At 56.1% G+C, this 15,971-nt stretch overlaps 2 protein-coding genes across 5 annotated transcripts in view; both read right to left on the bottom strand.

The window, feature by feature from the left end:
* Positions 1–414: 414 nt before the first annotated feature.
* Positions 415–6,030, bottom strand: GNAT1 (G protein subunit alpha transducin 1). 2 transcript variants are annotated; one of them, XM_045492872.1, is made up of 9 exons: positions 5,784–6,030; positions 4,557–4,599; positions 4,309–4,450; positions 4,061–4,218; positions 3,843–3,971; positions 3,446–3,575; positions 3,026–3,179; positions 2,710–2,901; positions 415–2,326 (listed from the first exon to the last, which is right to left on the bottom strand). In XM_045492872.1, the coding sequence occupies exons 1-8, from the start codon at positions 5,887–5,889 to the stop codon at positions 2,711–2,713; spliced, it is 1,053 nt and encodes a 350-aa protein (XP_045348828.1). In that variant the 5' UTR covers positions 5,890–6,030; the 3' UTR covers positions 415–2,326; position 2,710. The 2 variants fall into 2 exon arrangements, with proteins under 2 accessions (XP_045348828.1, XP_045348829.1); XM_045492873.1 differs by lacking the exon at positions 5,784–6,030 and adding an exon at positions 5,747–5,768.
* Positions 6,031–8,397: 2,367 nt separating this feature from the next.
* The window catches only part of SEMA3F (semaphorin 3F), a 29,713-nt gene continuing 22,139 nt past the window's right edge, over positions 8,398–15,971 (bottom strand). For all 3 annotated transcript variants that reach the window (XM_045492868.1, XM_045492871.1, XM_045492869.1), the window contains 12 exons: positions 14,722–14,841; positions 14,378–14,517; positions 14,150–14,264; positions 13,916–13,985; positions 13,602–13,746; positions 12,268–12,490; positions 11,576–11,664; positions 11,398–11,439; positions 11,088–11,245; positions 10,826–10,893; positions 10,399–10,532; positions 8,398–9,750 (listed from right to left, as the gene is read on the bottom strand). In XM_045492868.1, the coding sequence (XP_045348824.1) occupies positions 9,340–9,750; positions 10,399–10,532; positions 10,826–10,893; positions 11,088–11,245; positions 11,398–11,439; positions 11,576–11,664; positions 12,268–12,490; positions 13,602–13,746; positions 13,916–13,985; positions 14,150–14,264; positions 14,378–14,517; positions 14,722–14,841 (1,715 nt within the window). In that variant the 3' untranslated portion in view covers positions 8,398–9,339. The remainder of the gene's footprint in view (positions 9,751–10,398; positions 10,533–10,825; positions 10,894–11,087; positions 11,246–11,397; positions 11,440–11,575; positions 11,665–12,267; positions 12,491–13,601; positions 13,747–13,915; positions 13,986–14,149; positions 14,265–14,377; positions 14,518–14,721; positions 14,842–15,971) is intronic.

Here is a 15,971-nt window from a genome sequence, read left to right as displayed (position 1 = left end):
GCCCCATGGAGTGACGAGGACATGTCTCTTCCTCACAGATCCTCCAGCCCCACTGCTGTCCTCCCCACGTCCTCTCATACTGGCCTCCAGGAAAAATGTGTGTCCCTACATACCTGCTTTCCCGAAAAATTTTAATGATTATTTTTTCCAGAAATAGAGTTGTAAAATATTATTGATGATTTATTTCCATTAAATCCAGGAAAATAAGATTATAAATTGTCTTAGATATAGATAAAATAGTTAAGCTTAAAATAATGTGGACTTTTAATGTACCTACTTTCAATTTTTTTCAACTATTTTAATGTTCCATAAAAATTTTACCATTAAAAACACACAAAAACATACATAGGCGTGGACATTTTCCTTTTGCTTCAGGTTCCAATATGGCTCGGCAGAGGTCTCTTGAGTCTTGTCTTTATTTAAAATTTTGATATTTTGTTTATCATGAGGTTTTTTTTTTTTTTTTTGCAGTGATTTTGAATTTAAAACATATTGCATCAAAATATTACTTATCTTGATCACTGAACTTTTTGGCACCACCTTAAATTTTGCACCCAAAGGTGAGTGCCTCTTTTGCCTCACCCCAATCCCAGCCCTGCTATTATGTCCTAGCTTCAAGGGCTTCCAAGACCCATCATCTTCTGGAGGAAGCCTAGGCCCTCAGGCTGGCACTTGGCACCTGCCTATTGTCTCCCCACCCCGTGTCCCCTTTGCCTATTCCTGCCCTATTGAACTATGGCCTCCAAGCCCCTCTTTCTGGGCCTTATACACCCTACTCTCCCTGCCAGAATAAGCTTCTACCCCAGAACTTCTTGATCCAAGATTGTTCCTGTGAACAGTTACCAGGGCTCCTTTTTCCTTCAGCCCCTCTCAAGAGGCACAGGTTAGTCCCATGCCCCCAAGAGTGCTCCTGCCACGTCCGGCCAGGTGCTTCTCCCTGGAAGGGATGATCTTCCCATTCATGTCCAGCCCAACACTGGACACTTAATAAGTGCCCGTAACTCATGATAATTAATGCTCTTCCCTTCCCCACAAGAAAGGACAGCTGGGGCCTGATGCAAAGGTTTATTGCTGAGTCTGTGCATCTATCTGAGGGGAGTGTGGATCGTGCTCTGGCCTTGCGAGACAGAAACCCCCCATCCCCCACTGCAGCATAGGTCCTGGCCCACAGGCATCAGCAAGGACTCGAGGCTTGATGAAGAAGTAGGGGGCAGGGATATAGGGACTTGGGCCTTTGTCCCCAACAAAATTCAGGCATGGCCCTCAGTTTTTCCTGCCAGCAAATGGACCCTGAATGGAAAGGGTGAGAGGGACAAGAGGGTTACCTGGGTTTACTTATGACCCCACCTGAGGTAGACCCCTCTTGGGCCCAACCTGGGCCTCAGTCATGTCCCAGCCTGGGGCTGATCGATAGGAGCCGGACTCTGCCCCCAGCCACCCCTCAGGACAGTTTGACCATTGGCCACAGCTGGTGTCAACAGTACCCTCCCTCAAAACACTGTCCCCTTGGCCGGCTGGCCTGGAGTACTGTGGGCGGGGTGGTGGTGAGGTAGGACATGGATCTGGTGTCCAAGGACAAGGACGGAGGGGGCAGAGCCTGTGGGTGGAGGGTCTAGGGGGTACTCTGAGCCTGCTGTATGGGGAAGGGTACAGCTTGAGTCTCTTCCTGGCGCCCATGGTCTCCCAGGCCTGCCTCCACTCATTAATTCATCTATGCAGGAGCTGCACAGGCCAGACTGACTTGGACTTTGGACTCCTGAAGCTACTGAGAGGGACAGTCACTGGCCACTGGGTAGAGACAGGTGTCAGATTTGTCACATGGAGGTGGTAAGGCTGGAATGGGCTGATGGTCAGCAGCAGGCCTGCTTGGAGGAGGGATCCCTGCCTGCCCCCCCCTGCTCTTCAGGAAACTGGGAGGGAGGGCTGTTTGCCGAGCCCAGACCCACCAGGTGAGTCACGGGCCCCCTGCGGAGAGACCTGTAGGAGATTGGTCAGTTGGGCATGCTGAGTCACTGTGAGCTCTAGCTGCCCCAAGTCCTGCCTGCTCCTAGCTGGGGCTGGCTGGGGTGGGTCCTGGAGGCCAGCGCAGCCAGGCCGTGAAGGGCAGCAGTCGGGTTGGGGGTACCTGGGTCTGGGAGACCTGGGAACCACGGGGGAGGGCTGGGGCCTCAAGGCTGGTGGGGCTCAGGGCTTTGGGTCTGTGGCGTGGCTGGTGGGGCCTCAAGCTGGGGCCCAGGAGTCCTGGGGGGCTGAGAGGCTCTTGTGTGCTAGGGCTACGAGGTGGCTAGGGCTACAGGGTGTCAGGGACACACGTGAGTTCAAGCACCTGTGAACAGAAAAAGGATGCCAGTCAATATCCCAGAGCTCCAAAATAATTGGTCTTAGGCTGAGAGGCACTGTGGAGGTGGGCTTGTAAGCAGCGACCCCTGGGGGATTGGGGTCGGGTCAAAGAGATCAGGTGGGTGGGACTTATGCATCAGGGGCACGGGCTGTGGGCAGTGGGGTGGAACCTGAGGGGCCAGGATGGGGCCTGGGAATTGGGGGCCAGAAGCAGGCAGTGGAATGGGTCTGGAGAGATGGGGCAGGACCTGATGGCCTGCAGTGGGACCTGTTGTAGTGAGGTGGGGTGAGGAGCTGGGGAGGCCGTGTAATAAGGTATTGAGACCAAGGGGCAAGACAGGGGAGCATCCCAGACCGCCAGGAACCCACCTCAAAAGAGGCCGCAATCTTTGAGGTTCTCCTTGATGATGATATCGGTGACAGCATCGAAGACAAACTTGACGTTCTGTGTGTCGGTAGCGCAAGTCATGTGGGAATAGATCTCCTTCACGTCGCGTCGCATGTTGAGCTCCAGGAACTGCACCTTGATGTAGTTGCCTGCGTCCTCGTACGTGTTGGGCCCTGGAAGGGAAGGGGAATGTGCTCACTCCATGTCCGCAGTCCTTCCTGCGACGGCAGAAGCTCAGGCCCACATCATGGGGTTGGGGCGCCGCCTGGCGGCCAGGCGAGGGGGTGCGGCTCTCACCGTCGTAATCAGGGAAGCAGATGCTGAGATGCGCCTTTTTTATCTTCTCTGAGAAAACGTCTTTCTTGTTGAGGAAGAGCACAATGGACGTGGTAGCGAAATAGCGGTGGTTGCAGATGCTGTTGAACAGGTGCAGGCTCTCGTGCATGCGGTTCTGAGGAGGGCAGAAGCTGTCGGGCACCGGTAGTGGGGCACGGGCAGCTGCCCTGCGCGGCCGCGGCCCACAGGCTCCGGGCCACCCGGAGCCATCCAGCTCAGACAGCTCCAAGTCACCTCCCCTCCACTACCCCCCTCAGCGGGGCTGCTAGCTGTCTTGAGTCCTCATTCAGACTGCTCTGGAACGAATGTCCCCTCTCAGACGCTCCCCGCTCCTGCAGCACCGTCTCTGGCTTTCTGTCTCAGGCCTTGCTTGGCACTCACCACTTCGTCGTCCTCCACCAGCACCATGTCGTAGGCGCTCAGTGCCGCGATGAAGATGATACAGGTTACACCCTCGAAGCAATGGATCCACTTCTTGCGCTCAGAGCGCTGCCCGCCCACATCGAACATCCTATGGGACAATTGGGACCTGACCCCGTGCGCATCGAGCCCCCTGAACGCGCCCACAGGTATCCCCTGGCCTCCTAATGCTGACTGGGCGGCATTCGGATGGGACTGGCATGTGGAGGGCCCGAGCCTTTCTGCGGGCAGGGTATCATAGAAGGAACAGGGGCTCTCGTAGGGATGGGGTCTCCGGGACCTGTTGGGGCCTCGGGGAGCTGCACTCGGGGCCAGACCCCTAGAGCGAGAGCAAGGGTGAGGGTTCGCCGGGTCGTACCGGAAGTGGAGGTCCTTGAAGGAGAACTGAGTCTCAATGATACCCGTGGTCTTGACACGCGAGCGCAGCACGTCCTGCTCAGTGGGCACGTAGCCCGGGGTTACCAGGCGCTCCAGGTCGGAGAGGTAGCTGCGGGAGACCGCGGAGTGTGGGTGGGTTGGGTGAAGGGGTGTGGTAGGGCCCTGCCCGCACCCCCAGACCCCCGCCTGCGCTCTCACTAGCCCGCCGAGTCGTTGAGCTGGTACTCAGAGGCGCGTTCGAAACAGGCCTGGATACCCGAGTCCTTCCACAGCCGCTGGATGATGTCTGACATCTCCTTGGGCATCGTGCCCTCCTCGATGGTGTCCGCCATGTGCATCAGCTTCCGGGCGTCGTCCTGAGGGCAGGGTGGAAGTGGTTGGAGACCGTGGACTTGAGCCCAGTCTTGAGCCCCCGGAGGCCCCGCTCAGCCAGTCTCCCTGCACACCTGGCGCGCAGAGTCTCCATACTGGATGTTGAGCGTGGTCATGGCACGCACGATGGCGAGGATGGACTGCAGTGTGTTGCCGTAGATGATGGCAATGAACTCGAGGCACTCTTCCAGAGAGTACCCATCCTGGTGGATAATCCTATGGCCAGGGCAAGCCAAGTCAGGGCCAGGTGGACTGGTGGGAAAAGACAGGCCCCGTGGACACGCCCACCCCCAGAGGCTTCAGAAAGGGCAAGGGCACTCACTTCATCTGCTTGACAATGGTGCTCTTCCCGGACTCACCGGCACCTGGAAGGGAAGCCCCGCCTCAGAGCTGCACTGGCCACACCTCCCCACATCACTCCCCTGGCAACCAAGGGCAGAAGGTGGGACCAGGCATACTCAAGGCACCAGCCCAACCCCTCCCCCCCCCCCCCCCCCCCGCCCAGTTCTACCTGTTTCTCCCCCACCCCCCAAAGTAAGGTCCTGACACCTTTGAGGAAAAACATTTGTAAATGTCAAGAGTGACAGACGGGGGCAAAGACCTCAGTTGTGCGTTGAAACCTCCAACACCCCTGGTATTCACTTTCTTGAGGAGTCTGAGACCAAAATAAAGAAAACCTGGAGCGCCACTTTGTGGAGAGTTCTGGTACTGTATGCAGGGGATTATTTGAGCCAGGTCAACCCCTGCTTTTCACCTGGTGTGGGGAGGGGAGTGTCTCAGAGGCTCAGAGAGAATTAGCGCCTTTGAGTCGGGGAGAAGACAGAGCTGACAGCCCCTCTGAGCCTGCTCTCGCCAGGGCTTTGGGCACAGTTAATGAGATTTCTGGCTTAGCCTTTATGTCTTCCCTAGGATGCTCTGGCCTGGTCCCTTTGCCCACATCCAGCTGCCTGACAGGACCCTGGAGAGCCTGGGTGGAACATACACTGCCTTTTCAAAGCAGCTCCTTCTTCCACATGTGAGGAGGTAGTGGCCTGGAGGCACCGCATCCCCCCACCTCTCCTCACTATCCATGAAACCATGGACATGATTTTATCTATTCTTCACTGGGCCTTAGTACCTCTGCACCCTCTTTAGGTCTGCCAACAACAAAGCTCTGGAATCTGAGGACCATTGTCTGTGGACTTGGGCAGTCCTAGGGAATGCCCACTCCCAGGTGGACTGGTTACTGTCTTCCCAAGGGAGCAGCCCTATTTCGGCGCTCCCAGGAAAGCCCCTGGTTTCTGATGCCTGCCTAACAGGACTTCTCCAGAGGGGAGGGAGCTGAGGGAGGGCCCTCTGGAGAGGGGTTCCAAGGGATACCCAGCCTTGGGGAGTTGGGGTATCACCTATTAGACCCAGCCTTGCCTGGCCAGGGCTCCCATTCTGTTTCCTGACCTGTCTCAAGGTCATTCTGCTTCCCAAGTCACCCCTATTTCACAGAAGGGCTATCTGCTGACCCCCCAGGCCTCTGACCTGGTGGCAGTGGCCCCACCTGGGCCCACACCCGTACCCAGAAGCAGCAGTTTCACGGTTCGAGCATCCTTCTCGGCATCTTCTTTTAGCTTCTTTTCCAGCTCCCTTGAGTGCTTCTCCTCGGCGCTGGCCCCAGCCCCCATGGTCCCGGCAGCGGGTGAACAGGGTGGTTAGTTGGTTCCTCTAGATGGAGGGGATCCCCAGAGCCAGGCTCAGGCCAGCCTCAGGCCTCCTCAGACACCCTTCTGGCCCCAAGACTGGCAAACAACTGGCCCCCCCACAGACCTGTGCAGGCCCTGGTGGGGCTGCTTAGTGGGATTTAGGGGCCAGGGGTTCCCAAGAGCCAATGAGAGACAAGGACAGGTGAATCCAGCTCAGCCCCCAGCCCTTCTAATCAGGATGGCATGGCCCCAATCTCTCAACTGCTGACTCTGCACCCCTCTCTTCCTGCCCCAACCCTCTAAGAGAGATCCTGGGGACAGTCCAGCCCGTGAGCCAGAGCAGGGAGTTGTGTTCCATAGGGTGCAAGCCTAGAAGGGGGAGAATAGGACCTTGAGTCCCTAGGGTGGGGACAGTTGGGGTGGGGCTGGCAACAGGGAGTAGAGGGAGAAGCAAGCATGGAGCACCTGCCCCTGCCCAGCCCTGGACTCAGTGCTGCTCCTTATTTTGTAAGCTCACATGGTCCCCGGTGAATGGGCACCTACATCATCAGCCCCATTTTACTGATGACAAAGTAGACGCTCAGACGGTCACATAGAAGGAAGTGGTTGAGAAGGGCTGGGTGACTCCAGACCAGGGTTCCATGCTCTGCAGAGAGTCAAGAAGGAAAGCAGGGAATTGCATTTGCCTGGTACTGAGGGCTGGATCTCACCTGGGCAGGGCCTCTACATAACTCCATGATTCCAACAGACTTGGAGTGGGGGCGTACACGTCCACTGTGTGTGCCTGGGTGTGTGTGCGGCTATCCTTTGCTGGCATCAACCAAAGCAATGACATGACACATTTGTCCGTATGTATACTTGTGTGTACACATGTGCCTGTTTGTGCCATTGAGTACATGTATGCCTACGCATGCCTTTGTACATGTGTGCATGTGTGTAGACATGGTTTTATTTGTTTTTCCTTATGTGCACATGTGCTTCTATGTGTACTTTGCTGTGCTTATGTGGATTAACATGTGCATTTGTGTATTTGTGTATGGATGTATGGATGCTTGTACATGAGCAGTGCATGCATTAGCATGCACATGCCTATTTTTGCCTGTGCTTATGTAAGCACGTGCCTGTGCACATGTGCATTTCTACATGTGTATGTGTGCATACTTGCATGTGCCTGTGCCTATGTGTACATGTGTATTTGACTGCAACAAGATCCCTGACTTGCAGAGATGGCCGGGCTCTTCCAGAGAATGTTTTGCAGGCCTGTTGTCACATGTCTGCTATTCCCAGAGCAGGTCTGGTGCTCCCAGGGGCAAGGAGGAGTGGAACTCATCTCCCATCCTTCTCCTGATCTGTTCCTTGTGCATGTTCTAGGATTTGCCTAAGGGCATCTGTAGGGCATGCCTGCCTCAGCTTAGGGGGCCTAGATTCTGTATTCAGGTTCAGATGGCACAAGACGTACTGCTAGGTGGAAGAGGTTCAACTGAGCCTAACGTGTTGAGTTCCCAGGCTCTGGAGATTTCCCACCTCCTATATAAAGACCCAAACCCTGGGCTCTCAAGGCTCCCTCCAGAGACCCTGAGCCTCCTGGCTGGACTCCTCTGGGACACCTAGCTGCCTTTCAGTACTCAACTCTTCTGCAGACCCAAGAGACCACGAGGGGGTGCCAGGGCCTCAGATCCTGAGTGTTAGAGACTGTCCCTAAACATGTGGGAAATGGACACTGGCTCCTACCAGAGGCTGATGGCTTCACATCTACTCTATGGGGTGGGTGGGTGGGGTCTGTCCAGGAACAACCGATTATCTGTGCCACTTTCAGCTTCCAGCTTCTACCCATCCCCTACCCGCCACATTGTAAGTGGGCTCTGGCAGGGATTTGGGGCAGTGCAGGAGTCCAGGTTTGTTGAACCAGCACAAATCTGGTTTCTGCCTATTGGGTTTATTTAAAGTGGGGCCATTCGCTGCCTCCCAGTCCCCACCTGGCTCCCCTTGCCTGCCAGGTATGGCTGTAAGCCCTGCTGGACCCATGGGCCTTCCCAGCTCTTAGCTTCCCCTGCCAGGTCTTGACTCATTCAGTTTGGCCCAGGGCCCCCGGCCCCACTTCCTCCTCTCCAGAGGCACCCCACCTGTCCTGGTCTTCACCACCTCTGGACATTTGCTCATGCCAGGCCCTCTGCTGAGAGCTGGCTGGAAGGAAGCATGAAGGATGGGAATTTTGTCAATTCTCAGGGCAGGGGCAGCCAGACTGTGAGGGCTGTGGCTTTGTCTTGCCAATTCTTAGCCCTTAGAGCCTGGCACAAAGCCCACCTCAAAGGCAGGTAAGAAAGCAGTGTTGAACAAACGGTCAAACCTGTGAACAAACGAATGGAAGCTGAGCTTGCAAGAGAGGTGTGGGAACGATGGTCAGACCACATAAAGGGGGGCAGGAAGGACAGGATCTGGGCATGGGCTGAACCCCCATCCTCCCTCCCCCACCAAGGAGAAAAGCGAAAGTCCAGTCCCAGAGCCAGTGTTTATTAGCAAGATGGAACGCAAGGGCGGCTGTGGCCTGGGCAGCCGAGGGCCACCAGGAGCCCCTACCCACCTACCCCGAAGTCCCCCAGAGCTATTTACACCCATCATCTGAAGTGGTGGGCAGAAGGGAGCCCTGGGGAGCCCCTGAAGGCCCCAGGCCTCCACCATAGCCCCCTCTCCCCTTGACCCTACCTGAACCTGCCCCTCTGCTATTCTCCCAGCCCCCAAGTCACAGTGGCCCAGAAAAAGGGAAGAGGAGGTAGAGTGGTCAGGCAGGGAGGGAAGGAGGGGCTGGAAGCGCACCCCACTCAGGCAGGGCTCCTCTGCTCCTGTCCCCAATAAATAGAGAATAAATACCCGGGAAGGGGCTGGCCTTGACTGAGTGCCCCCTCCCAGGCAGGGGCCGGCCTCCTGTGTCAGCCCCTTCTTCCCTTCTCTGAGTGCATCTGAGCCCCCCACCCCCGCTCCCAGTCTCCAAAGCAGTCCTCGAATCCACGTCTATGCCAGTGGCACAGGCTGATAGCACACACTGGCAAAGGTGTGCAGTCTGTTCCCTGTCCGGGTAGAGCTTGCTCCCTCCTTGTGTCCTGTAGATCCCGGCGATGGCTGTTGAGCATGTAGACTCCCAGCTGAGTCTGGGGACTGTGTGGTCCTGGCCTGGCCCTGCCAACTGGCTGGGCCTGGTTAAGTGGGCTCTGTTTCCTGCTGTCTCTGACCAGCATGGGTCTAAGTTTTGGACGGTGCTGCCGCTGAGGCAGGCTATATACAACCCACCAATAAATACTGTCTTTGCAGGGGCAGGGTGTGTATAGAATATAGATATTTTATATATATATAATATATATATATATATATATATATCTTTTATATTAAAAGGGACAAGGCCTAGGCTGGCCCATTTCAGGGCTCAGACAGCTGGCCTCATGTGTCTGGAGGGTGGTGACGGCGGTTCCGGGGCTTTTTCTGGTCCTGGGGTTCAGGAGGCCTGGGTGCCCCCGGGGCCTCCCTGGGGCTTGGGGGCACATGGCGCCAGTAGCCCTGGCAGTACTGGTGGATGAGGCCCACTTCCGGCTGGGCCAGCAGTTGGGCCAGCTCCTGGTAAGGGGGTGTGGGGGGGCCGGCGCCTGGCAGTGGTGGGGCGCTCACAGCTGGCGGTGGGAAGAGAGCAGCATGGACGGCATCCCGACCCAGGACGTGCAGCTGTACCCGTGTGACGACATGCTTGAAGTTGTTCTCGGTGGCAGTGCAGGAGTAGAGGCCGCGGTCACTGAGCTGCAGGGCGCGAAGCAGCAAGCCCTGCTCTGTGCGCAGGAAGCGGTCCTCCGCACGAATCTGCAGGGGCAGGGAGTGGGGGCTCAGGGGTTGTGTGACCACTCGGCTGCCTAGCCAGCTCCCAGAGCAGACCCCTTCTGTGCCCATTCCATGGAGGGGCTCTCATGTGGAATTTCCATATACCAAGAAAATCCCACAGTAGTTTTCCACATAACATCTGAATAGGCATCCACACACATTTCCATTTCAGGATCATAAGGGGATTTCTGTACAACAAGAGAATTTTGGAGCAATCACAAAGAATTTCTTTTTAATGGGAACTGGCGTATCCATATAGAATTTCCACGTAAGGAGAGATGCATGGAAGGCATTTCCATAAAATGAGGGCTACCCCACAGAATTCCCATATACTAGAGTTCAACCACATGACATTTCCATATAATGAGGTATACCTCCAATGGAGCACACACATGGAATTTTCATGTAAATAGGCATTAAGCGGTTTCCATATAATGCAGAAATCCCAGAGTTTCCATATAACTAGATTCACCTGAATGATTCCCACATAGGGAAGGGAACTTGGAAGGGCTTTCTTAGAACGGGGGCTGCTCTGGGTCAGCTCCTATATCACATTTCACCCACAGGGAATTTCTACTGCACAGGGGACTCCCACATCCACGGTGGGGGCTGTGGGGTACAAGAAATCACCTCATGGCGCCGGTCACTGGGATCTCGCTGGAACAGCCACTTAACTGTGGCCTGGGGCGAGCGAGGCTGGCATTCGAGGAAGGCTGCACTCCCAGCCACACCGTACTGCACGGACTCCACGGTATTCTTGTTGGCTGTGGAACAAGGGGGCGCTGCATGAAAGCAGCATTGCCTCTGGGCAGACTGTAGGGTGGCCAGAGGCAGGTGCCAAGGGGCATATACAGGGACATCTACCCTGTATAAAGGCAGGGCTGCACTATCAGGCATCCACTTCTTGAGGGAGTGGCTAGGGACATCCCATCTCTAAAATCCCAAGCCCCCTTACGCCCATGGACCACGTGAGAATCCTTCCCTGGGAGCAGCTCCATGGGCCTCACAGGGTTCCACACTGTGAGGAGTGCCCAGTGGTGAGTCACAGCACACTCACCGTTGGAGTTGAACCCACGACACTGCCTGATGGGGTTCCCATGCCGGACATCCTGCCGGCGGCTCCGCCTAGATGAGGATAGCGCCTCAGCAAGTATTCTCAAGCAAGTTTGCCACCCCCCCCGCCCAGGCCCCTGTACCCCCAAGACTCCAGGCAGGAATCCCATCCATAAACTCCCCTAGGGTAATATATCCACCACCAAACCCCCAGGACAGGGCCCTGGGTCCGGTGGCTAAAATTCCAAGGGCCTGGGGGTCCACACCTCTTGGAAGACGCTGTGTAGCGGGAACAGGCCTGGCCATCCCAGGCACAGTAGGGGTCCCGGGCGAGGCAGCAGTCGGCACAGGCAGCCCCATATGCCTGGCAGCGGTGCAGGCTCAGGTGTGTGACACCCACAGCTGAGGCCACGTACAGTTGTTGCTGAGAGCAGGGGTAGGGGCTTGTCAGTTGCCTTCCCACAGCCAGCCCCCATCACGTTCCATGCCTCAGTTTCCCCATCCCTATGCCAAGGGCAGGACCCCAAGGGAGAACAGGCTCTGTCCCTACCCCCAGCCCACCTCACCAAAACTCACCCTCTTGGAAGAGATGGTCATGGTCTTAACAGGTGCTGGGTCCTGAAAAAAGATAGGGATGAGTTTGGGGCCCTGGGGATGCCCTCCTTGCCCTGACCTAGAGGTCTGAAGTCTGAAGTCAGAAGCTGATACCAAGGAGGGCCAGGGTGAGACGAACAGTTCTGGGTGTCATACCCACCTTGAAGACCTCCACCTCCTCCAGCATTAGCTCCTCCATCTCCTGGTCATCCTTGGGCAACACGATGACCTTCTGCACTGTCCCGCGGTCTGGAACGGGCCGGGCAGGGCCTCAGTGGGGCTGAGGACACTGGGGAAGGGGTACCAGCCTCAGCCCCTTCCCCCACCAGGGCCCCAACCCCCCAAGGGCAGTGGAGCAGGAGCTCTGTGCCAAGGTTGAAGAAGTTCCCCTGGATGTCAGGGGCCCAAGATCATGGGGGAGGGGGTCACGGCCAGGGTCTGCCCCTCCCACCCCAGACCCTCAATTTGGGCACTGCTGAGCATAGGATGTTGGAGGCATTTCCGTGTTGAGGGACTGGAGCTGTGATGGGCACGCCTGTGCATGTGCACACGAGAGCATGTATGTCAGTATCTGGACCCACATATCCTAGAGGTGTCTGCCACCTGTCCCCTCTTTCCTGACCATTCACAGGTCCCCAGATGCCCAGTTTCCCTGCTCTCCCAGCCCCTGGGGGGTTGGGGATGGTGATGGGGTTTCTTTTCTCAGTTATCTAGGCTCCAAAGGATGAAGGTAGCAGAGTTGACCTTGGCAAGCTTGTCACAACCCCTAGCAGGGTAGGTCCCAGCCCCATAGATCAGCACCCTCCACCCACCGGGCCCAGCGTGGGAGGGACCGGGAGCAGCAGTGGGTACCTGTGCCCAGGAAAAGCACCTCATAGCGCCCATCGGCTGCATCCACCTGGTCCACGGCGACAGTGGTGAGCCGATAGGGAGCGCCTGTGCGGACGACCAGGGGCCGCCGCTGCAGAGGGTACACAGCCTGGTACATGAGCGGGTGGCTGCGCATGAAGTTGATCACTTCATCAGGGTAGTCCTTGGTGGACTTCATGGATGGTGTGAAGGTTCCGCCAGGGCACTGCAGGCAGGTGATGAGCGTCAGGCCTGGATGGGGCTTGCTGGAGCCCTTAACTTCAGGAGAGGCCTCTCCTTTGTCTGTCCCCATCACATCCACCTGCTCTGCTCCTCAGAGCTCCCATCCAGGATTTTCCCCCTCACCCAGCCCCTCTGCAGATCCTGCTCTAGCAGAGGTCCCAAGGTCCCACACAACCAAATTCCACAGCCACCTCCCTGGCCTCATGCACCAGGACCTTGTGGCATTAGGCAGAGCTGACCACTCCTTTTCCACGTCCTCACTCCCCACCCTGTTGTCTCCTTCCTCCAATCTGCCCCTCACCCCAACCCACCCCTCCTCAAGGGACTACAGCTCCCAGTTCCTTTAACACCCTACGCATGCTCTGCCCTTCGTTGGTACTTTTCCCTCGGCCTGCCCTGCACCCCTGCTCAACTCCAGCCCATCCTTCTGGCCTCCAAGTTCACCACTGGGGGAAGCCTTCCCTGGCCTCTGCTCAGACCAGCTCCCCCATCCCAGCCCTGCCCACACAGAGCCACAACAGATCATGCGGTTCTCCTGCTTAGACTCCTGCAGAGGCCCACATCACACCAAGATTAAGTGAGTCACCTCCCACCGCCTCAGAGGCCCTGCAGGCTGTACCTTGCCCACCCTCATCTCCCTGGCTACAATTAGCCACCTACGCCAACTCCAGCCTGCCCTCCAGCTTTGTCTTGGCTCCCAAACAGCACCCCCTCCAAGCAGCCTGCCACACCCGGCTGTCATCTTTGTTTCAGGGTCCTGGCTGGGTTCTTCACAGCCTGACACTGTTTAAATGGTATTTCGTTTCATTTTATTTATTTTTTTAAGTAAGCTCTATGCCCAACATGAGGCTCAAACTCATGACCTCAAAATTAAGAGTCGCATGCTCTACTAACTGAGCCAGCCAGGCGCCTGTTTTGTTTTGTTTTAAATGTCAGCTTTATTTGAATGGATACGTGGTAGATTGATTTGTTTGTATGCTCTGCCTCCCCCACCTGGCCAGGAGCTCCATGATAGTGGGGCCCATGTCTACAAAGGGGCTAACCCAAAGCAGGCCTCAAAGAAAAGGGAAAGGTGGAATGACTGGGGTCCTCACCGTGCCAGGCCGTGGGTAGGGCATCTTCCCTGAGAATGGCATCCACTGGTAGTTGGGGCCCTCTTTGTGGGCAAAGGGCCCGTTGAAGACCATGCGGATATCAGCCATGGAGTAGACACACACAGCAGAGCCTCGGAACACGGAGCTGCGGGCAGGGCAGGTGGCTGCTGTGGGCAGGGCAGACCCTCGGCCCAGGGCCCCTTCCCAGCCTGCCCCCACCCCACAGCCTGCCACCAGGCAGGGGTCCTCCACAAGTCATATAATCCCCCAATCCAGCCACACCCTGCCACAGCCAGCCCCGGCCCCAGCCTCACCCCGAGGAGGTAAAGACAGCATAAATGACCGGGTTCCTCACATCCTGTGTCTGCTGGACAAACACATCCTCTGCGGGCAGAGGGAGAAGACACTGGGAGGGTGCATTAGCCAGGAGTCCCAGGGCCTTGCCCACTCCTGCCCAGGGGGCCCACCAAAGGTGCCCTGGCCACCCATCCAGCCCCCCACCCCTCCCACAGCAGCCACAGGACCCAGCCTGCCTGCTGGTTACTCACGGAGCTCATCGAAGTGAGTCTCAATGCCATCCTCGCCGGGCACAGAGCACACCAGTCGTGCCTTCAGGAACGTGCTCCACTTATTGACCAGGCAGCAATGGCCACCGTCATCATTCTGGGGACAGACAGGGAGCAGGGTCAGATCAGCTCTCACCCCCTGCTGGAGTAGGGCTGCTGGAGCTGGCACTGGGTTGGGAGGCGGGGAGCTGGGGCCCCGCCAGCGCATACCAGGCAGATGCGCCCAATGCGGGCATACACAGCGGGGCTCTGCGGCGCCTCTGCCGATCGCTCGCGGAAGAAGAAGTAGAGCTTGTCGTCGTTGCGCTCGGCGCTGTCAGGGATGAGCTCAGCGTGGATGAATGAAGGGTCTGTAGGTAGGCAGTGGTCAGCTGGGCAAGTGCTCCTCCAACAAGGCCTCTTTCCCCAACAGAATCCCAGGACAAGTACAGGAACAGCCCCCGCTCTTCCCCATCCCAGGCAGTCACAGGGCCAGACCCCCCATGAGTGCCTCTTGAAGATCTTGCCCCATCCTAGATGTGCTGCCCACCCAGGGTCTTGTAAGCTGCCCTCACCATTCAGCCACCGAGAGTTGTACTGATCTGTGCGCATGGCTGTCTGCTTTCCCAGCGTGCGGAAGATGGCTGCATCGGTGCCCATGAAGTCGATGTACACACCAGCATAGAGCTCCTCATCTGTGGGCGGGCAGGTGGGTCAGTTAGGGGATCCCTTTGTTAGGACCAGGGTACAGCGCAAATGACCTTCAGGGCAGGGTCCGATCTTCCCCTCAGGCTCCCCTGGGCATGACTGTCTCATCAGCGGGGTCCTGGTAAATGTTTAATAACTGGCTCTGAGGATTGCCTGGGTGGCTCAGTCAATTGAGTGGCTGAGCAATTAAGCATCCAACTTCGGCTCAGGTAATGATCTCACTGTGAGTTCGAGCCCCGCTTCAGGCTCACTGCTGTCAGCTCAGAGCTGGCTTCAGGTCCACTGTCCCCCTCTCTCTCAAAAAAATAAATAAATAAATAAATAAACATACATACATTTATTTATTTATTTTTAAAAATGTTTATTTATTTTTGAGAGAGAGAGAGAGAGAGAGTACGAGCTGGGAAGTGGCAGAGAAAGGGAGACAGAGGATCCAAAGCAGGTTCTGCACTGATAGCAGGGAGCCCAACGTGGGTCTTGAACTCATGAACCATGAGATCATGACTTGAGCCAAAGTTGGACGCTTAACCAGCTGAGCCACCCAAGTGCCTCCAAAATAAATAAACATTAAAAAAAAAAACAACAAACCTGGCTCTGCGAGGGTTGGGATTAGCAGCAATTAGCTCTGATTAGTAGTGAGAGCCAATTTCTGTAGTGTAAATACTCCCACCATGGCTGATTTCAAGCTACTAACTTGGGGTCACTGACAGTGGAGCCGGGGAGAGCTGCCAACACTATGATATAGTATTTCTACCCCACAAATACAACAGATGCAAATAACCTCAAGAACAAAGACAATGATAAAATGTAGTAAAATAATTTGGAAGTAATGAGTTTTGAGTATTTTTACCTTTGTTTCAAGGTAATTTATTTGTAAATTATATAATTTAATTTTTAGTAATAACTGTGTTTAATAAGAGCTGGCTCACAAAACACCCGAAAATTTGCAGATTTAGTAACCATGCTGGCTCTAGACTTGCCCAGGGCAGGCCTGGCCTTCCCCCATCAGACTCCCTGGTCAGGGCTCTGCCATCAGGCTGACCTTTTCACTCACCAAGATGGGGAGGATAATGTCTCCCACCCCCACCCCAAGACCCTTCCCAAGCTTGGAGGTGGC

The sequence above is a fragment of the Leopardus geoffroyi genome, chromosome A2 (assembly GCF_018350155.1).
Source record: "Leopardus geoffroyi isolate Oge1 chromosome A2, O.geoffroyi_Oge1_pat1.0, whole genome shotgun sequence".
In the NCBI taxonomy this organism is placed as follows: domain Eukaryota; kingdom Metazoa; phylum Chordata; class Mammalia; order Carnivora; family Felidae; genus Leopardus; species Leopardus geoffroyi.
Note: the sequence above shows the minus strand (reverse complement) of the source record. Positions and strands in the feature narration are given on the sequence as shown.